Source organism: Danio rerio, chromosome 3 (assembly GCF_052040795.2).
Source record: "Danio rerio strain M-AB ecotype USA chromosome 3, GRCz13ab, whole genome shotgun sequence".
Classification (NCBI taxonomy): Eukaryota; Metazoa; Chordata; class Actinopteri; order Cypriniformes; family Danionidae; genus Danio; species Danio rerio.
The window spans coordinates 32,460,001-32,483,214 of record NC_141023.1 but is presented as its reverse complement, the minus strand read 5'-3'; the positions used below and the strand labels follow the sequence as shown (position 1 = coordinate 32,483,214).

Below are 23,214 nucleotides of genomic sequence, written 5' to 3'. Positions count from 1 at the left end.
ACATGTTTTTAAAGGAAAAGGTTTGTGCAGCCCTATAGTATAATGGGAAAACTGAACAGTCTTAATCAAAGTACAGTTCACTTTTGAATTTGTAGTGAACTGATGTAATGTAATGTATTTTTTATATAATGCCATGTCAGCAACCAAGGCTATCTTCATGGCAGGAATCTTTCAACAATAAATATACAATTAAAAAAAAATAAAAATAAAACATTAATAAATAAGATTTTTTTAATACATTTAATCATGATAAAAATTCTAAAATCTTTTCTGGTTTCACTTTTTCAAAAATGTCCTTAAAAGAGTTAATTTCATAAAAAGTCCTTCTGGAATCAGTAAAAGCAGGACAGTCCAGTAAAATATGTTTTACAGTAAGAGGAGTTTTGCAGCACAAACTAGTTTTTCAAAGTAGGGTTTTCACCTTGGAGCAAAAAACCATGTGTTATTCTTGTATGCCCAATACGACATCTGGTAAAAACTACTTGATCAAATCGATTCTTAAAATGCCTTAAAATTCGTAATCCTTGATGATGTACTGTATTGAGGATCTCAATACAGTACATCATCTGTATTGAGGATCTGTTTATACGAGTTTCTGGCAGAATCATAAATTATACTCCCATAATCCAAACGGGATCGAATGAGAACTCGATAAAGACGCAAAAGTACAGTTAAATCTGCTCCCCATTTAGTTTTTGCCAACACTTTGCTTATGTTCATTGCTTTCAAGCACTTGTTTTTTAACAACTTCATATGAGGGATAAAAGTCATTTTGTTGTCAAAAAGAAGACCTAAAAACTTGATTTCTTTAACTACTTTGATTGGAAAATGTGTGCAAACAGTTTTGGTTCTAGAGAATTTAAAACCATTTTCAACAGACCACTGGTTAATTCTGTGAATACATAATTTTAGCTGCCTTTCAATTGTGCTCATATTCTTCCCTCTGTAGCAGATACAAAGATCATCTATCATAAAGGCTGCAGAACATGTCTGGTCGAATGATTTCCACAATGCTATTTATCTTGATGCTGAAGAGTGTGACAGAGAGTATACTTCCTTGAGGAACTCCAAGTTCTTGTTTGTGATCATTTGATAGAGAATTTCCCACTTGAACTCTAAAGTTCCTTCTAGTGAGAAAGTTTGGGATGAAGATAGGAAGCCTTCCTCTAAATCCCATTCTGTAAAGATCTTTTAAAATTCCATACCTCCATGTTGTATCATATGCTTTTTCCAAATCAAAAAAGACCGCAACAACATGTTCTTTCCTGATGAATCCGTCTCTGATATAGGTTTCCATTCGAATTAATTGATCCAACGTGCTCTTTCCACGTCTAAATCCACACTGGTAGTCAGTTAATTGTTTATTTGATTCCAGTATCCAGACAAGAAGGTTATTAATCATTCTCTCCATAGTTTTACATAAACAACTGGTTAGAGCAATTGGTCTGTAGTTATTTGGATCAGAGGGGTCTTTTCCTGGTTTAGGTATAGGTATTACTGTTGCTTCTTTCCAGGAAGCTGGTATTTTACCAGAAGACCAGACAAGGTTAAAACTATCCAATAAAAGACATAGAGAACTATGTGGTAAGTGCTTTAAGAACTGGTAATGAATTTTATCTGGATCAATAGCTGTATCATGTGAACATTTTAAGGAGTTCATTAATTCTTCCATCTTAAAAGGTTGGTTGTATACTTCCTTGTTATCAGAACTAAAATTTAGTTCTTTACATTCCTGTGCTCATATTAGCTGAAATTCAGGAAGGCAGTTTTCTATTGACGAGTTTTTTCCAAAGGATTCAGCCAGCGCATTTACTATATCCATCTTGTAGTGAACTGATAACAAATACAGAAGGCAAAGGTCAGACTTATAAGGATATTTATTACAGACAGATGTGTACATAGATGCAGAGACGATATGAATACTCCATTCAGGCATCAAACACAGAGTGAGGTGCGTCTGTCTCCACTGATTATGCTTAAAATCCATACATACAATTCCACCCAGAACCTTAAATGATCGCTGCAAGCACCAATACCAGCTACAGCTTTTTTAAAGGAATGTGTTAAACGTAATTAAACCCTAGCTCTGGAAGTAAAAGTAGCTGATTATTCAGTTAAACCCATGGACGAACCACTTGCGTGAGCTTCATCGACTAAAGCAAACCAAGGAGACGCTAAATGATTGTAAGGGAATGCCCTCCACACTCTAGACAGTAGGTAGTTTTAAAATCTCCCATTGAAGAATAAATGCGCAGAGATACATTCCTCATCACTAAATACAAGAGCTATCATTTATCAAAATATATATATATCTTTTGCGTGATTTCTTTTTTTTTTTTGAATGAACAGTAGGCTGTATTTTGTCTCACTATGATGTGTCTCTAGTTAAAATTGGAATTAAATACGCCATGATTGCCTCTGCGGTCTTTAACTATTTAAAGCATAAATTAAAACGCCATCCATTTATCTACTTGAATGCATTGCCACTCTTAGCCATGATGTTTTTCACATGTTTGCATGGCAATCCATTCACAAAGTGCAGAGTGTGCCCTATTTTGTGGACCTTTTAGAATAGAATCAGTGGTCTTTAATATAATTATTCTCGCATGTATTATAAGCAATAACAGCTCAAAATGACTGAAAACAAAACACATTCATACACTAAACTCAATATTGACTTCTCCAGCAAGGAATAATTAAATGTCATCTCATATGATGACAAAAGTGAAGACTTTAAACTCAAGAAGCCTCAAAGTTTTTCCTCTATTTGGTCTCGGCTGACGATTAAAGTTCACACAAAAGCCAAATCTATTGCACTTTTCCAAAAAAAAAAACAGTTCTTAACCTGGAAAACCCTATAAAGTGTAAAAACATCCAGTCACATTGCAGAGCTTTATCATTCGAATGATTTGTGGTGAAGTACACCGTTGCTTCAAAGCATATCTCTTGGAGAGTCTGGGAATAAGAGTTACCTATTAGTGTTTATAAGCTTCCCATGATCAAACATTAATGCCCACTAACAACATACTTGAACAAGCACGGTTATTATGGTGATGAACTGCTTCTCTAACGATTATCCGTTACACATTGGAGCAGACAGAGTCACACAAACTATCTTTACAACCCAAATGGAACGAAAGAGACTGGATGATGGAATGGGCTGCTGATTGCACAGAGAAAGAGGCAACAAAATCAAACCGATATAAGAGAAACAAAATGATTGGCCAGCGTCTCAGTAGCGTGTCGTGTACCAGTCGTTGTCGGTCATCTGCACCAGTTCGTTTACCACGTCCAGCAGGTTGCGGTTGTGTTTCTGCAGTAGACGTTGGTTTAGAGCTCGATCACCGAAGCCCATCTCCACCAGCACCGCCATCATGGCGTCTTGAGAAGCTGCATCCTCTGGGAGCTACAGAGACGGAACAAAAAATGACTAGGTGACACATGTCTTGCATTTTTTAATACGCTATGTGGAGTGTATGAATTTAACAAGATTATTTTGCATTTCAGTGTTTGGAGACTTGTTCCTCGTTTAAAAAAAAGCAGCTGTAACTTTATTTTGCTATTCAGGTTTCTTTTAGTTCCCAAAATTACAGGTTTATACTTCATAGTGTAGACTTTTACTGTCAGAATCTTCCAGAAATTTTCCAGGAAATTTTTTGATGTTTAGGTGGTAAGAGCATTTTTTTTTTGTCACTGTGACTTTATATCTCTCAATACTTTACGATTTTTAGCTGTGTCTAGAAGTTGTCCAACAATCCATACGTCAGTTTTTTGGTCAACTGCAACATTCATGTATTTAAAGTGGGTGTTTCTTAGTATTGTCTGCGTGAAAATACTGCACATTGTCCTGTTATTTATGAGTTTTGGTCCAACATTTTTTAATTGTTTTCCAGTGCCTATGGAACCAATATCCAACCTGACTACAATTTGGCTATTTTTGGATATTTTAATATAATGGACCTTTCTGTTAACCCAAGGCCTAATGCTTGGCATGATTACAGCTAATGGCGCATTCAGACTGCATGTTTTTCCAAGTAGTCGTGTCACAGATGTTTTCACACTGCGTGACTATCTGGGCTAGTTGTTCGTCGCTGCTTTGTTTACACTGCAAGTTTGATCTGCGACAGGGGAAGGGGATTTCACACTGCATGACTTTATAATAGGGAGAATTGCCGACAACTTTGTCCAAACTACATCTCACAAAAAAAAAAAACACGTAGTATATCTTTTGTTATTAACTACATAATGAGAAAGAAGCCTTTAGGGGGGTAGAAAATATACATATTTGCTCACCTAGGTTTAAAGGGAATTAGCAATTTCTCCTCAACTTTTTTCTTTTTTTTGACCCGGTTGTGGTATTGCTCACATGACATGTCAAACAGACAAATTTCCACTAGTTTTTCCTCCATTTCTTGAGTTCAAATAAACTGAAAATGAGTGCTTTTAACTTCTCCCACAACCTCTCGCTGGCCTGCAGCGTACTAGTGGATGCTGCTCTCTCATTGGCTGTTGGTGATCGCCGATGTTATTTTCAGTCAAAACTCATTTCACACGGCATGATTTGAATCGCCAGCACCAGATATTTAGTACGCCAAATATCTCATGGGCATCAGCGACTCATCTGCGATTCTCTCAGATTGCGTCTTTGATAGTTCACACTGTGCGATTGTTACTCGCATGAGCAAATACCGATTTGCCTGTGATTTCAGACATTTGTCTGCGATTTCTCAAATCCTGTTGGCATGTCAAAATCAGGACTAAAATCATGCAGTCTGAACTCGGCATAAAAAGATGATCTTACATAATTGGACATTTCCAAAGGCTCCCTGTTATCAGAGAAGAGTGAATGAGTTGCTGTATGTCATTCAAATGAAACAACTACATCTTGAAACTTCACAGAAACAAGCTGAAAACACATAGGGACCCATCTTAAGACTCTTGGGAATTTAGCATTTTAAGTTTGTAAGTCTTCATCTTTATTTTTAACCTACATATTCATGACACTGGCTTTGTAAAAATGTGAATATTGTTTTTCTATATGTTTACATTTATACAACAGTTTGTATTAATAGTACAACAGTATATTTATTCAACTGTCTGGTTTTTGATTCTGATTGGCTGATAGCCGTGTGCGAAATTCTGCAAACAGAACCCTTCACACTTGTGTATTACTCCGCCCACATACAGCGACAAGCAGAGGACACTCTACAGTTTGACAAATATTGCTGCTGTTGGACAACATAATGTACTTTCGAGGCTTTTTTAGGCGAGAATGTAGTTGTTTATATTGTAACTATGCAGTTTATTTATAAGTATATAGTGCCTATTTTAAAATATTAATAACTTCGGAGCATCGGATTCAGTGCATCGGCCGCCATCAGGTTGTCTGAGCAGACCAAAGAAAGTGATGATAGACATTCCGCCACAAGACAGTGACAGAAACCTTTTCGTTAACCCAAGGCCTGGTGGTTGGCATGATTACAGCTAATAGCGCATTCAGACTGCATGTTTTTCCAAGTAGTCATATCACAGATGTTTTCACACTGCGTGACTATCTGGGCAAGCGTTTTGCCGCTAAGAGGAAGAGAAAGAGGAAAGTGTCTTAACAAAATCCAGTCACAAGACACAACACACATGTATTTTAATGCCACTTAATGTGGCAATGTGTCTCAGCTGACCGATTGTTATATTATCACTGAAATACAGATTTAAACAGGACCATAATTTGTTCAAAATTAGTCCTGCAAGGCTTTATCTTATTTTTAAAATATATAATTAAAAGATATAATAGGATCATATTCTTAGTTTTCTACATATAGGATGGAACTGAAATTTTTTCAGCATATTGTATCATTCATTAGATGTTGTTCCAAGTTAAATAAAGTCTTCTATCACATAGGAAAGGCACTATAAACTCACCTTTTCAGAGCCAGTCTGTCCAGTGAAAAGAGCTTTATAGGCAGATGCTGCCACAGACAGGGCACCCTTCACTAATCCACCTGTGATGCTGTTTGCCCTGCAAAACATGCGAATGGCACACAATGCAATGACTACCCTAGTTAGTTTCTATGGTCTTGTTGTTGTGTGCTGTGAAACTCACCTGAGCTCTTCTGTTTCAGACTTGGCTGATGCTAAAGTGTTCTCGGAGTCAGGCTGATTTGGTTCAGAATCTATATATTTATATATAAGGAAAACAGATTTTAAATATAGTTCTCAGTGGATGGTCATTCATAATACTGGTCATTTATCCAGCTTTTTTCTTCTCACAGTTCATCCAATATAAAAAAAGAAACAGCAGGCCATGAATTAACTCATGGCAAGTCCTTCTGTAGCAGTACTATTGCGGACATTTTGAACATTACTGTACTGAGCACAAACAGACAGAGTGAAAATGGAAGTGCTTTGGCCACAGATTTGCTTGCCTTGTGATACTAATATCACCTTAAAATACCAAGTTTAACGTTATTTTCTCTACAGACAAAAATAAAAGCACAAAGCCGAAAGTACCTCTCACTCAGTTTTGAATATGCTTATGTATTATTTGTAGCACAGTCTTGTTGTTTAAAGTGATTCATTTCTGTTCTGTTGAATGAAAGTCTGCTAAATTAGAAATGCAGCCCAAAATTATAAATGCAGAAGTCACATGTGAAAAAAGCTGGATAATGCACCATTATAACAGTATAGCCTATGCTGGCTGTGAATTAGCCCCCAGTCACCTTTCTCTTTATCTCCTGCTTCTGTCGGGTCACTGCCCTCCTGCTCCTTTGCTCCATCATCCATCTGCTCTTGTGTCTCTGCACTGGATTAACAGATTTCATTTCAATAAAGGTTCATGTAACATCAGTTACATCAAACAAGCTATATAGAAATGAATAAGTGAAAGAAGGTGTGCATATAGAGTTCAGTGGCAGGATAATGTGAGTAGACATGGGGCGATAGGACTTTTTCAAGGTATACCATCTTAAAAGGAAGATATTTTGAAGAAAGCTGAAAACCTGCAACTATTGACTTTCATAGTAGGAAAAATAAATATTATAGGAATCAATTGGTTAAAGATTTTCACCTTTTTTTTGCAAAATATCTTTAGTCTTCAAAAGAAACTCAAACAGGTTTTGGAACAAGTAAAGGCTGAGTAAATGGCGACAGAATTAACATTTTTGGTTGAACACTCCCTTTACAGGAAATATGCAGGAATCCTAAAGGTAATTTCAAGACCTTTTTAGAAAAATTTTAAAGACCTTCTCAGAATATTTTAAGACCTCAACACTACTTCAAGTAATAATCGGTATCAAACATTTAACTTAATAAACAGTAGGAAAAAACAAAGAAACTGGAAGAAACAAAGATTGAAGAAATAAATAATGTGGTTGTTTTCAGCGACAGGCTTTAGCCACAGTTTAAACTCGTCTTTCTTCAACCAGGAGTATGCAAACTTACATTTTTCCATTTTCCAGTCTGTTTCGCTCTAGAGTTTCTCTACATGTGGAGAGCGTCACATCACCTTCCCTCGTTTGTCACAAATTACATGAAATCACCCAGACAGAGGAGCTTTGCCAGACGTGCCCCAGCCCGAACTAATCGCATGGATTGAGCACGCTGTTGTTATTATTAGGAGGAAAATATATGTATGCTTTTTTGGAGTCAAACACTTTAAACAATGCTTGAACAAAACTTAAGACCTTGTGAAAACGCAACTAAGACTTTTTAATACCTTTTAAGGGCCTTAATTTTCTCATAAGTGATCTATCAATTTTTAATACTTTTTTTTTTAAAGATTTGTTTTTGGCCTTTTTTTGCCTTTATTAGATAGGACAGTATTAAGACAGGAAGCGAAGTTGGAGAGAGAGAGATAGGGGGTAGGGTAGGGAAATGTCCTTGAGCCGGGATTCGATCTCGGGACGCCCCGACATGCTACTGCACCATATGTCGACGCGCTAACCACTAAGCCAGGGGTCAGCAACCCGCGGCTCTTTAGCGATACCCTTGTGGCTCCCTGGAGCTTTTTCAAAAGTGTTCAAAAAGATGGGGAAGGTTAGGATATATTTTTGTTTTAATATGATTTCTATAGGAGGACAAAAATTTTTAACGTTTTCAAATGCTGTAAAAGTATGTAGAATTAATATTTAATTTTAACATTTCTGTCAACGAAGATTTGCGTCATAGCCTGCGACACAGGTTTCTATCAGCAGGGTGGGATGCCAGGCAGGTGGCTGTTGTAAACAAGCCGGGAGATAATAAAGCATGGAAAACCATTAACAGATGGTAACTACATGAAGGAGTCATTCATCAACATATTAGAACACCTATTTGCAGACTTCAAAAACAAAACCAAGATAATACAAAAAATTAAAGATATACCTCTCTCCGCTAAGACAGTGAAGGAAAGGGCTATTAAAATGGCAGGTAACATCACCGATCAGCAAACCAAGGACATTAATTCAGTGCCAGCATACTCAATTGCCTGTGATGTGACCGATATTCAATGCGCTTTTATGCAGGTATTTGAACTCTGATGGGCCGCAAGAAGAAATGATCAATTTAATACCACTGAAAGACCAGAGGCTGTGCTGCAGTGTTTAAATGACAACAAAACAAACACCAACCACCTGATTTCAGTGGTTATTTAATCATGAAGGCTCATTATGTATTTGTAGCCAACTTAGTAATTTTTACTTAGTCAATTTTTATTTTTAGTAGGCTAATATAGCTACTATAGATACATACAGCATGCGTTTCCTTCATTATAAGGCTTATATAAGGCTTTACATTTTTTGCGGCTCCAGATATATTTGTTTTTTGTTTTTTTTTGGTCCAATATGGCTCTTTCAACATTTTGGGCTGCCGACCCCTGCACTAAGCTATTGCGCCGACAACTTTTAATACTTTTTAAGACCTCTGCGGACACGTGTCCCCAGAGTAAACTCACCAGGATCTGACTGAGGGTCGGGGTGCCACTACAATCACAGGCGTAAGCGGCACAGCATCCAGAGTCTGGGAGGCACAGAGCATGTCGTTAGCATCCACACTAGCAGCAGCAGCAGGGTTCTGGAGCTCTGGGGTCTCCACCGATTCCAGTTTTTCCCCCTCAGTAGGCTCATCTCCAGGCTGCGACAGGGCTGAGCTGTACATGGACTCTCCAAGCGGACGACTGGTGTCGAAGCAGTCAGGCAGGATGATGATGTAGTCTTCTGAAGATGCTGATGAAGTTCTGCTGCGGACTTCTTTGGGTGCTTCGGGGTCCTTCAGCTGCTCTTTCTTATCCACTTCCTCCTCCCCTTCCTCTACCGCATCTCCACCTGCAGGCTCCAGCAGGATCTGCTCGATGTCAGACTCGTGACCATCGTCTGAATACAAGACAAATCATGTTGTGAAGGTAACTACAAATTCCTGAAGATAACATATAGCGAGTCTGAATGTACAATAGTCAGAAAGCAACTGATGGTGGATGAGGTGATTCCCCCCAATGTGTAAAGCGCTTTGAGTGTCTAGAAATGCGCTATAAAAATGTAGGGAATCATTATTATTAACATTCTCATGCACTGTTACCTGTGCTGATAAGATGTGCTGGAAGTGTTAGCAGGGGCACAGTGATCTCTGTTGTCTCTGTCTGTGGTGAGGTGGGGTCAGACAGTAGAGGTGCCTCTACTTTCAGTGGAGCTGGAGCAGATATTAGTCCTGTTTCTGAAACGCTCTTTGATTGTCTCTCGCACAGTGACATCGAACCCTGGGGTGCAGGGCGCACCACTTAAAATGGAAAAAGTGACATTTTTAGAATAATAACAAATGAAAAGACAAGAAATCCTTACTTTGATATAACCCTGTTACCAATGTACAGTACTATTCAATTGTTTGGCATCAGCGATGTATAGGTTTTTGAAAGAAAATGAAAAGAATTAGGCTAATGCTCATCAATGCAAGATTTAGATAACATTTGCATATATTTGAATATAACTGTATATAAATAAAATAAAAAATATATATATAAAATATTACACTGATGGCTGCCAAATCTTTCAAAGAGACTTACACAGGTAATCAAAATGGCTCAAATAAATAAGGGAACACCAATGTAAACATACCAATAATACAGTACTTATAAATTATTGGTTGTACAAAGTTCTAACCGTCTCCTATCATGATAGTCTGACTACACAGAGAGCCACTGAAATTGACTGGTTTGCATTTATTACAAGAATCACAGCAGTTTCCAGACAAAAATTCCTTTCACAAACCTTTAGCTGGGTATCTTCCACAAAGTGCCCCACGCTCTGCCACTTCAAGGGTGAGTGAGCGGATAACAGATGGACTGACAAACTGAGGCCCAATGCTGTTCTCCTCTCCCTTCTCTTGTGCTGGGACTCCCTCCAACTCTGTACCCTGATCTGGAAGTACGACATAAGAAAGTGCAGAAATGTTAAATTGAAAAAAGTCATATGACGTTGCCTAAGAGCAATATTTTATATGTTTGTTTTATTCAAAGCATGTATTCAGTGTATTATTTAGAGCAATTTGTTTACGTTTCTAAAATGTGACAAATTTTATAAGGGTCAATGCTCTGATTAGCCAGCCATCAAGTGCAGTGTGATTGGCTAAATACTTCAAATACACAACGAAAGTGGTATGCCCTTACTTCCCTATCTGTTTGAGGATAAAAACGCAGATGACCAAGCTGATCGATCAAATTTGCCAGTGTGACCCAAGAACATTACAGATTTATAAAGATTTGCAGGTGCGTGCTTTAAAAAAGTCATTTTATGAAGTGGACAAGTCTTAACCTCAATAATGTCTATTCCCAGGCTGTGGCTTGCACTCGGCTTGTGGGGTAAATAAAGAGTCATGTGATGCATTACGATCCGTGTGAGAAAGATGCAAAAATAAAAGCTGAGGAGGCAAAACAGAGGCTTGCCTCACTATTACATTTTGATTGGACCATCAACTAATACAAATTCTGAGGTGCATGCTTAAAAAATTTAATGTGTATTTTGTAATTTTATGTGTATTTATATAGCGCATTTATTGTGTGTGGCCATACACCCAAAGCGCTTCACAATCATGAGGGGGGTCTCTCCACACCTCCACCAGTGTGCAGCATTGTGACAGTGTAGTGTCCCCTTCACTTTTACTGGGGCTTTAGGACTCACATAGACCTCAGGTTGAGCGCCCCCTGCTGGCCTCACTAACACCACTTCCAACAGCAACCTGGTGTTCCCTAGTGGTCTCCCATCCAGGTACTAACCAGGCTCAGCCCTGCTTAGCTTTAGTGAGTAACCGGTCTTGGGCTGCAGGGTGATATGGCTGTGGCTAAAAAAAGTATTTAGTAAATAGTATATAGTAATTTATGTTGGCATGAACAATTCTGAACTTTTATAAAGAATATCTCTCCTCAGGCTGGGGCCTGCACTCGGCTTGTGGAGTAAAAAACAGTCATGCAATGTATTCCGATTAGTGTGTAATGCACAAATGAAAGATAAAGAGGGGAAATTGAGGCCTGCCTCTGGATATTATGTTCTGATTGCACCTTCAACTAATGCAAATTCTGAGGTGTGGAAAAATTGACCATGAGCATAATGAGATTAATGAGCCAGTGGTTTATTTAGATTGCTGATATATTACAAAGGAGTTATTTTAATCCTTTGTTCCAACTTATAAGTGGCCTATTGCCTAAGTCAGTCATCAACAAATGATGCTAAAACATGTATAAATGACTCATTCTTGACAAAAGCTGTGTGTATCTGCACATCTAAATAATGTCAGGGTATAAACAGGTTCAAGCTTTAATAAAGGTGTCAATTAAAATCTATTTGTTCAGAATTCGGCTCAGGCACTTAGGCGTGATCTAATTTACAGACCTTATACATATCAAAGGTGGGTAACTTCGGCCCTGGAGGGCCACTGTCCTGCAAAGTTTTGTTTCAACACTCAAACACACCTAAAACAAAAAGCTAGTCATTGTCTTCAAGATCACTAGAACGTTATAGACAGGTGTGTTTGTTTAGGGTTGGAGCTAAACTCTGCATGACAGTGACCCTTCAGAGCCTGTTATATATTCATAAACAGCTTGTTGAACACTTCAAGCTCAAAGAAAAACATGATATCTCATCACATGACCCCTTAAATACCTCTGTATGCATTTACAAACAGTAATACACAATTCACAAAGAATATGGTGTTGATTTTTACCGTGGATGTTGCTGACACCTTGGGCTTCAGTTTCCTCTTGGATGAGTCCCAGTGTTGGTTTTTCCTGAAGTGGTCCATCATGGGGCAGAGGTGAGATGCATGGAGTAGTGTCTATACGTTTACAGAGAGAAAAATGGCGGGACAAAATCAGAAAAGATTGAAATACATACAATCAACACTGAGATTTATTCAAGTTTACGAGTTACCCGCAGGAGTATTGTTGGGCACGCTCTCCAGCTCTTGCACAATGTTGATGTCCAGCAGTTCGAAAGACAGTAAGTCCTAAGTAAAGGGCAAAAGGGAGTGTCTGGATTTGACAATGGAGTTTTACCATGAAACGTGGTGAAAGAATGAGAAACAGGTCAAACATGATGGGTTTTGTGAGTCTTACAGGTCATACCTGAGCTGTGAGTAAGTCCACAGATGGAATGTAGAATTCCTGATCGCAGTCTTGGTTTACGGACAGAAGTAACTGGTCCCCTGAGGCCCGACATTTCTCCTCCCTCTCAAGAGTGCGGGAAGACTTCTCCTGAAAAGAAGTTGTTAGAGTCAACAGAACCTCTTTACTTATAAATAAATCAATATCAAAAGAGTAATGTGACAGGGTATAGTACTGAATATTTAATTTATATAATATTATTATTTACTTTTACTTACTTTTAGTTTATTCCCCTTTTATCTACTTAAATATTTCTTTTTTTTTTTTAATTAAGATTTCTAGTTTAAACATCAAGATTTGTACAACTCAACTTTTGAAACTTATGTTCGTTTATAACGGTTTTTCTCAACTGTAAGACATTTCTTTGTATTGAACAATCAATATTTTGTTAAACAACAGTACACATTATTCTTCTATCTCTTGCAGTTTGTTTTCATTCCTGTCAAAAATTAAGTATGCTGCTGAAGCCTATTATGTCTTGTTGAATGCAGACGGTCTGTAAAGGTTCCAAGATGTAGATTGTGGTACAATACACCACATCAAACAACATTAAAAGGAGAGTTCACACAAAAGACGGTCATTGTTTACTCTGCTTTCTTCTATTGAAAATCTATTCTGGAGAAGGTTGGGCTAAGGGTAAATCAGTAGCGATTTACTTCCAATAAAATATATTTCTTTCCAACTATGGATGTTAATGGTTACTAGTGGTGTAACGAACCACAAATCTCATAGTTCAGATCACATAAGTAAAGACTTAATCTATTTTTTGATTTTTGTGTTTTCTGATTTGAATTCAGCTATTCCAAGGATTAATAAACACATGCAAATCACCATCATTCATAATTTATGTTGTGTGGGTGTTGAGATCAAGACCTTTAATTGGTCAATCGTGCAGCTTACAGTGACAACTTTTATGAAACCCACCATATCCTGCATAACCTACCACAACTTCTTTAGTCATCTTTATATTTTACAGGAAAGCCTAAATGCTTTCATAAATGTGATTTAAATGACGCAGAATGTGATCCCTCTGTGATCATTACAAATTTAGGATTAATCTACCAGTAAAAAAATGTATTAATCTGCGGGCCACATGTGTTGAGAACAGTGGGTGGCTTGTGGTTTTTAGCATTCTTTAAATTATCTTCTCTTGTCTAAAAAAAGATAATCATAAACATTTGGAAGTACATAAGGGTTAATAAATACTTCCCTTTAAATATCCCTTTAAATCAAACTCAACCCAAATTAAAAAAAAAATGTAATTAAAAATCAAACTGACATCAAGTTTTTCTTGTTTTTATTTTAGTGGTTTTATTATAATTTTTGCGCTTCTTTTGTTACATTCATAAAAAAAAATTAAGCTAAGTTTTCACTTAAGTGAAGCCCATTTTACCGTACATGATTCTATGGGAGCTGCACATATGAAAAGGATTTCAGCATGAGGGTGTCTCTGGGTTGTTGTCTTACCTGTGGGGTGACACAGGGAGACACCAGCAGCCCGTCTGCACAGATGGCTGTAGGTGCATGTGGATCCACAACGATGCTGCACCAAACACGTGGTCCAAACTGCTCCCCTCTGTGAGCTAGGCGCCAATGGGACGTGTAAGTGCCCTCTATCGTCGGAGCACAAAGAGCCACACTGACCACACCCACCTGACCTGGCTGTAGTGTGGGCACTGGCACCTCCCGCCATCTTTCTCCAGAGCCCACTGCCAGGTTCCCCCACATGAACTTCAACTGAAGTAAAAAAAAAGAAAATCAGTTTTGCAGGTTTGTTATTGTGTGTGTTTGTGTGTGCGCGTGCGTGTGTATGTGTGTATATATGTGTGTTGAAGAGTGTACCTTGGTCTCTGAGTCCCAGCAAACTCTGCCACTGTTCTTCATTTTCCAGTATTTGATAAACTTGGTCCCAGGACGCAGACGTGACCCGTCAGGCAGGTTTTCATCCAGCAGCAGAGCTGTCATGGCTGGCACAGCTAGTGGACATGGACGTTTAGGACGACTGCAACCAAAAAGGTTAAAATTGCTTATTTTTATCACTCTCTGCATTTTAAACACTTCCGTAATTTACAGAATTACAGTAGGGGGGTTCTTTGTGAGACTAGCACATTATGAAGTGATTGTGGGCTTCTGTTGAAAGTCTGCAAGTGGTTATCTTTTAATCTACTTTGACTTAAAGTAACACTCGATTAGCTCGATTTGTAAAGAGTTCGTTCATTTAGACTGATTGACATTATTATGAAAGATTGTGCCGATTATTCTAGATTATTATTGGGAAGACAGAGGTGAAATCGAATAATCAAATGTAAAATAAAACTGTAAAGTCTTTACTGCATAAATAATTCAATAAATACAGCCTGAATCGAGTTACAAACAGACAACTTCATGTGCTGAATGCTTACACGGTCACAGGCCTTAAAATCACATGCATATGATAGATTTTCACTCCATTATTGTATGAACTATGGCCTTTGGTTGTTATCATCAGTCCTAAATACAGTGTGGAAACCATTATACTCAGTTTTGTTTTGTTTTTTGCCAAGCACAGATTTCAAAAGAACAGAATTTATTTGAAATAGATTTTGTTACATTGTTAATGCCTTTGTCACTTTATCAATTTAATGTGTCCAAGCAGACTTAAAGAATCAATCCATTCCCAAAAATGACCCAACACATGCTTAAATAAAACTTTACAATATCAGCAAGATTGATAACATTTAACATGGCTCATCCAGTCATAATACAGTAATAAGAAAGTAGAAGAGACAATACTATTTTTAAAGGTTTATGAAACTCTTGATTACTTTTTTGAGATTTAGGAGAGTTGAGCATCAGTTAAGACAATATAAGCACCTGTTAGCTTTAATTGTGTGAAAATAGGATCATTTTGAGCTTTTGTCTGCTTATTTTATCTTCTGGGTTTAAAATCTTTATTGGGGCTGGATGGTAGTGGAGTGATGACGTGTCTGTGTATCATTATTCACTGACTGGGTTTTCTGATATTATGAGAAGACCCTGCTTCTTTAATTGATTCATGACAGCCCATGATGCTTTCCAATAATATACATGCCAAGCCCTGAGACAGTGGCTGTGCAGTTGCTAGGCATTCATGAAGGGTTGCATGTGTTTTTTTCTGTGGTGTACGAGTTTGGGTTTGTTGCATAAATTTTGCGCGATGCTGCCAGGGCTAGACTGTAGCTGCAGGCGGTCGGTTGGCCATAAGCTACTGATACAGCAAAGTTGTTTGTGTGTAGCAAGCATTTTTGTCAGGAGAGTTATACGAGAATTGGAAAATGCTGCACTTCGTCTTTTATCAGTTTGTTAACATTCTGACACATGGCCCATCCATGCTGCTGTATTTGCCCAAGTTTAAATATTTTTAGATTACTCACAGGGGATAGATAGGGAAAGGTTTAATGTTGCGGTCCATCTTTTTATGAGTGCTCTGTAGGCATGTAAATCTGGGCTACGTGTATGTTTTTTTTTGGGGTTGCATAATTATTTTGAAATATTTATTGATTGCTTATTGATTTAAAGTTTTCATATAAACATGACTATCTTAATAATAGAGCTCTTACTCAGGACTGTTTGCCTGTGTGGCTCGTGGCTGCAGCAGGACAGGTGAAGAGTTTCCTTCTCCAGCAGTGCTCCACTGTAGGCCTCGCCTCTCCATCCTCAGCTGCTTTCTGATCTCCTTTACCTCAGCCTTCAGCTGACGTTTCTCCGCTTTGAGACGCTGCTTCTCAGCCTTACGAAAGCTCCGGTCACCTCTTCTGTAGAACCTGCAGAAAGAGAGCAAAAAACTTTGCTATTCTAAACTTCCACACTAAGACGTCCTAACAGCAGAGGAGAAATGCCCACCTGCTGTGGTCTGGTGCTGGCGAGCCGTGTTCAGGAATAGACAGAGGAGTTCTGGCTCTCACAAGGTTGTGGCTTGGATCATGTGAGAAGCTGCAAGGCTCACAGAGAGTGCAGGATGTACACACACTGTGTAGAAAGAAAGCAAACACAATGAAACGTAAGAAGGAAAACAACAACATGAGTCATAATGTATGTTTTCCATTAAATCAATGACACAGAAGCAAATATTTCACCTTAAGACATCATATCTGTCTCACCTGCATTGGTATCCGCCGCCTGCGGTCTGGCCCCGACAGCTGCTGCAGGCTGGAGCTGAACTTGGGGCCCCAGGAAGAGTGGATGAGGTGACCTCCGGGACCTGAGCCTCTGCTCCTACTGGCTTATGGATACAGCACTGTCCAGAGAACTCCCTACAAATCTTCTCTACTGCCTCTCGAACCACCTGGTCCTTAAACTGTGGCAGTCATTTAGGTTGTTACGAGAGCAAAAGAAAAAAAAAGAGAGAATATTTATTCTTTGTCTCCATCTCTAAGTATGGTACACGGCAATATTTGTCAGTTCTTAGAGGGATACTTCAGCCAAAAAGAAAAACACACATTAACAAATTGTATTTATTAATATATTAGAATGTTGAGAGTGGTAGTCATTATCTTTCATAGTTGTAAAAATATATATATATTACACAAAGTCGATGGCTACTGGTTAGCAAAAATAATTTAAAATTTCATCTCGAAACAGGAAAAAAAAAGCCAAATGGATTTGGAACAAGAGAATAAGTGAATAAATGATGACAGTGATGATGAAATTTCTTAGTTTTAATAAAATAAAATATATATATGAGATGAAAATTACAAATGCAGAATGAAAATCTGCATTAATTCATTTTTCACATTACAATCAACAGCACGTCATTCATGCAATTTTTTCTCATACCTTTTCCATGTATGACGTGAACCAAGCTGGGGGTGTCTTGTCCTCTGCCTTCCCACCTTTAAGTTCATTTACAATTACCTTTAAAACAAAGGCAGAGTGTAAAAGTTGAATATGGAACATGCCAGTAACTAACCTCTGCATGTCTTTAACAAATATATATCATGTTTCATGCAATCAACAACCAAATTTAAATCAGATTTCAGTTACATTCTTTAATTTAATCCATTTTAAAAATTAATCCTTTAAATTAGAATAGTTTTTAATATAATATTGCACAAAATTAACTATAAACTAAAATTTGATTAAACGATTGTGAATAGTAGTTGCTACATCTGTGATTGTGCAAAATCATTGGGTTATAAAATCTTACCAATCCTTCCTCTTGGACTGCGGCCTGAACTTTGCGACTCACCACTTGTGCCAAAGTTGGGCAGTGCTGAGGAGGCCTGAATCCCTTCTTGGGTTCTCCAACAGTACCAGGTTTCACCTGGGCTATGCCCACCCCTGACCCTGGTGGTGGGCCCGGTCCTGGCACTGTGGCTCTACTGCCCCTTGTCTCATACACATTCATTTGTAGTCTGTTCCCCTGTCTGGCAGCACTCTATAATTCCAGAAAAATAAATAAATAAATCAAAGTGTTACAATGTCTGAAACAATTGGTAAGCAATGAACTCTTTTCACATTTTGGGGTTTCTCAGTAGCGCAAGTCATCTTAGTTGGGTAAACTTAGAGAGCAGTGAATGGGAGAGTACAACAAATATTTTTTTACAATCCTATTCGCTGAAATAATAAAAGAAAAACTCCATGATTGTGTTATCAAGAAAACAAAATTGTGTGATACTGATAATGGCAGCCAGAAGAGAGAACAACATTAAATTTACTGTCCTGAGCATGTACTCACACAAATGGTAATTAGTTTTTTAATTTAATGAAAAAATTCTAAAGTACATACATAAATACATATAAAATGTTCATCAAAATATAAAGAAAGCTCAAGGATTTGAGATGCTGATGACTGTTAAAAGCTAACAGTTTTGTGAAAAGGGTCCATGTGAGGCCCATCTGGTTACTGAGCAAACCAGGTTCAGGACTGCTGATCTTAATAGCTTATGTGACTTTACCTTTAGGGCTTCTTCATATTCCACTAAAAAGAGAGAAAAATAATAATTGTAAAAGATTTAATAGTACAAATAAACAAACATATCATTGTCTGTACACTGAATTCATGTTTCATGCATCTATATTACTAATCATAAAGATATTAGGACATATTACTTACATTGACTGTTGACTGATACCTGTAACAGTAACATGCAAAATTATGATGATTATAAAATTATGATGACAATATAAACAAATTATAGTAATAATTAAGTGAATAATAATAATAATAATAATAATAATAATAATAATAATAATAATAATAATAATAATAATAATAATAATTCAATGTCTATCAGATGTCTTTTAAAAACTTTTTAACTGCACAGAACATCAGAAATATTAATCACTTCAAGCTTACCTCTTCGTTTTCCTCATCGAAATATGTTAGTTGTAAATTACACAGGCCAAAAGACCTCTTCACCTAATAAATGAAGAGATTAAAAGTCAACACAGATGTATGAAGAAGAGTTTAAGCCGGTTAAAATTTAAATATGATGCTTGATTCTAATTGGACAGTGGCCAAATATTTTAAATAGTGACCGAGGACAGTTACACAAGACACCTCTTGTCAGGGACTGACCTCACCTGTTTTCTACAGCCGAGCGTTTGTTCTGCTTGTCATGGGACTTCACAAGTAAGCTAATCGAGTTATTTAAAATCTAATAACTATTTAATGATGTAAACATTCTTATTTGACACGTGGGCTTGCAGTAAACCCTTGGTTGCCTGGTTTATCATGGTGATATTAGCCCCTCCTACCCTAAAGTCCAGTCTCTACCTGTAAGTTACATTACTAACGTTACAAATATAAACTAACACAAACATACAGTGTTTTAGAACAAACAAGCAAAAAACTTTACTTTGAAACGGACATTAGAAGTTAATGTTGCTTTCGAAAACCTAGCGAGATACGCACCTAGATGTCATTCTGGGTATCTAACGCCCCATTGTGCTAGCTATTGAGGGAGCTTAGCTGGTTTTGAAACACAGTCTTTGAGTCAACATTGCCTATGAGCTTAGTGCTGCATCCACACATACATGACAGATGTTTCCTCTCCTCGTAGAGTACAAAACGCCTTTGAAATGATGGTCTAATCTAAATAGAAGATATACAACGCAAGGATTAAACAATACTTTTACATGTAAATATGGCTGCTGCTTAATTCGTGCGCTTTGGGCAAAATGGTCGCCTGGCCCTTTCTCTCTTAATCATTAAGCTTTTACACCATGCCGCTCGTCGAATAAACTCACAAGAGAAGTTAATGTTACAACAGATGTCTAGTAAAACTGCTCTAAACGCTTGAGAGAGACATCGGATGACTTCGAGGTGAAAGCCTTTGCGGCATCAAGGTGAGTGATCAGACTGACATCACCTCATCATCCTCTGCTTACCATGGCCTCCATAGACTCCCAACTCTTCGTCTCTGAGCCAGACAGCAAGAAACTCTTCGCATTCCCTCGAAAAGTCACCTTTAGGTTAATGTAAAAGTCCATGGCGCGGGTACTATTTAAGGCGTTGCATAGGTGAAAACAAAAGCTTTGATGAGTTACTGTGCCTCCTAGATTTGTCTGATCAAAATGGTCCTTTCTGTTTACATCAGCGACGTAAACACGCCCACCGCATCAGCTGACAGGAAAATGTCTGACGTCATTCAAAAGGAAACGTTCTCATGGGCAGGACGATTTTATGGGTTGATTAAAGGGTGAACTTGTGAATGCTATTGCAAAATATTAATATGCTTGCGAATTGCTTATGTAAATAATTAAACCCATTTGATTATTTTATTTTAGTTTAGGCCCTGTCTTCTGTTTAGCCATATAAACAGTACAATAAGTTCCAGACAATAGATATATATCAACAGCTATCACGTGAATTATGCATAGTAATTTTTTTTATTTGTGTTGCATAGCAAAATCTTATTACGTCAGGGAATAGAATGCCTCCTAATTAATTTCGCAAAACAGCTTAGAATAATTTTGATCAACATTTCTGTTCTTAATGTTAATTTATATTATGTTTGGCTTTGTGTTTTTGCATTTAAAACCAGAGTACATCTCACATGTAACATAATTCTGGTTCTGTGTTGTTTCATTGGTTGGTTTGTTTGTTTGTTTTTGTATCACGTCAGAACGAATATTATGTGAAAGGTTAATTATGTGATCTATCCAGTTCCCTCATGTTAAACATCTCTGTTTTAATACATTGTGTATTACATCACACACACACACACACACACACACACACACACACACACACACACACACACACACACACACACACACACACATATATATATATATATATATATATATATATATATATATATATATATATATATATATATATATATATATATTATATACGGAACCCCGGAAGGGACGTAGTGGGGGAGAAAAAAAATGGGTGGGTGAAAAAAAAATAATGGGTGAAAGAAAAAAATGGGTGGGAGGAAAATATATATTTCTAAGTTTTTTGCGTTCTCTCGCAAAGTTTTGCGTTCCCTCGCAAAAATGTTTTGCGTTATCTCGCAAAGATGTTTTGCGTTCCCTCGCAAAGATGTTTTGCGTTATCTCGCAAAACTGTTTCTCCACAAACACTTCCTGTTCAATGCAGTCACGTAAATCCTCCCGTTTTTTCCGAAATTCTCCCGTATTTTACCCTTCTACCCCACTTTCTTTACATTACTGTGCGTATGCTACCTATGAACCAGTGAATGCATGTATAAGCGATGACTGACAGACGCGCTTCGTACAATAAACTGATCCCAGATCAGCGTCTGTACACGCCATTTACAGAGGAGCGGGTGTATGTTTAAACAGACAAATACACTGAATATAATGGACTGCTTTCATTATAGATCTGTGCATTCTTACAGAGACACCTCTGTTATCAAACTAAACAAAACATGAGATTCATTGCTGCGCACTTGTTTGATAACAGAAGTGTCCCTTAATGGCGCGTACAGACGCTGATCTGGGATCAGTTTATTGTATGGAGCGCGTCTGTCAGTCAGCGCTTAAACATGCATTCACTGGTTCAGAGGTTGCAAAGTGAAAGGCGACAATCAGCGCACAGTAATGTAAAGAAAGTGGGATAGAATGGTAAAATATGGGAGAATTTCAGCAAAAACGGGAGGGTTTACGTGAGTGCAGTGAACAGGAAGTGTTTGTGGAGAAACAGTTTTGCGAGAGAACGCAAAACATCTTTGCGAGAGAACGCAAAACAATTTGCGAGGGAACGCAAAACATCTTTGCGAGAGAACGCAAAACATCTTTGCGAGAGAACGCAAAACAATTTGCGAGGGAACACAAAACATCTTTGCGAGGGAACGCAAAACATCTTTGCGAGAGAACGCAAAACAATTTGCGAGGGAACACAAAACATCTTTGCGAGAGAACGCAAAACATCTTTGCGAGAGAACGCAAAACAATTTGCGAGGGAACGCAAAACATCTTTGCGAGGGAACGCAAAACATCTTTGCGAGAGAACGCAAAACAATTTGCGAGGGAACACAAAACATCTTTGCGAGAGAACGCAAAACATCTTTGCGAGAGAACGCAAAACAATTTGCGAGGGAACGCAAAACATCTTTGCGAGGGAACGCAAAACATCTTTGCGAGATAACGCAAAACATCTTTGCGAGGGAACGCAAAACAATTTGCGAGGGAACGCAAAAAACTTAGAAATATATATTTTCCTCCCACCCATTTTTTTTCTTTCACCCATTATTTTTTTTTCACCCACCCATTTTTTTTCTCCTCCACCACGTCCCTTCCGGGGTTCCGTAATTATACAGGTAGACGGATGAATAAAAACAATCGTGAAAAGTCTGAGACATTAGAAAAAAAATGCCTATTTTAGGGTAAGCATTGGCAACTATTCAGTTAATAATGAAAAACATTCTGATCTTAACAGTCCCCTGACTAAGCCCTGTAAATAAATAGATTATTGTCTTTGTGTAGATGAATATAGTGAATAATTAAAAAACAAAACTATATTTTATTTGTTTACAAACTGCTGGAATTCTTTACCTAAATTCCATGTGTGTTCAATAAAGAGTCGAGAGAGGATTTTCTTTAATGCAAAATTATTAGTCATTTATTGCATACATATATAATATATAATCAGAAGTATTAGTCATTTATTAGACACACACACACACACACACACACACACACACACACAAGATTTAATTTTCAATTGTAAATGGTATATCTTCTGTGATTTTAATTCTGTGTCCAGCTTTCCTGAAAACAAAACAAAAAATAGTATTTTATGTAAATTCAACAGCTGTAAATTTTCTGACCAGCAGAGGGCAATCTTGCCTTTTGGTGCTTTTGATGATCTAATATTTTACTACACTATTTATTTTGAGCTGTATTTGATGATGCATTGAATGTCAGGACAAAGCTAAGGAATGCACTTTTTAACATAATATGTCCAGCTCTTATGTTCTGACTAACTGGTATGCATGATTCAACAGTTTATTGTCGAGTTTACACAAGATATTTCTACTTAAATGATAAACAATTGTGATGCATTATGAAATATCTTATCAGGACAGGTATAGAATTTCAGGTATAGAATGTGCACATACACTCTGCTGTGCAAAACTGAGGACACTTGTCAGGGCTTG

General features: G+C 37.5%; 1 protein-coding gene across 6 annotated transcripts; it reads right to left on the bottom strand.

Moving 5' to 3' along the window:
• Positions 1–1,859: 1,859 nt before the first annotated feature.
• On the bottom strand, positions 1,860–20,179 carry nbr1b (NBR1 autophagy cargo receptor b). Of its 6 annotated transcripts, none has more exons than XM_087242756.1 (21): positions 19,970–20,179; positions 18,936–18,998; positions 18,693–18,711; positions 18,535–18,557; positions 17,826–18,014; positions 17,414–17,491; positions 16,738–16,934; positions 16,481–16,606; positions 16,198–16,401; positions 14,462–14,621; positions 14,087–14,356; positions 12,581–12,709; positions 12,387–12,462; positions 12,181–12,291; positions 10,233–10,382; positions 9,547–9,744; positions 8,927–9,344; positions 6,717–6,799; positions 6,101–6,170; positions 5,920–6,016; positions 1,860–3,406 (listed from the first exon to the last, which is right to left on the bottom strand). In XM_087242756.1, exons 1-21 carry the CDS (start codon positions 20,069–20,071, stop codon positions 3,233–3,235), a joined length of 2,937 nt encoding a protein of 978 aa, XP_087098882.1. In that variant the 5' UTR covers positions 20,072–20,179; the 3' UTR covers positions 1,860–3,232. The 6 variants fall into 6 exon arrangements, with proteins under 6 accessions (XP_087098882.1, XP_087098883.1, XP_087098884.1 ...); NM_001386643.1 differs by having other exon boundaries at positions 2,328–3,406; positions 17,784–18,014; positions 19,970–20,156; XM_087242757.1 differs by lacking the exon at positions 18,693–18,711 and having other exon boundaries at positions 17,784–18,014; positions 18,925–18,998.
• Positions 20,180–23,214: the final 3,035 nt, after the last annotated feature.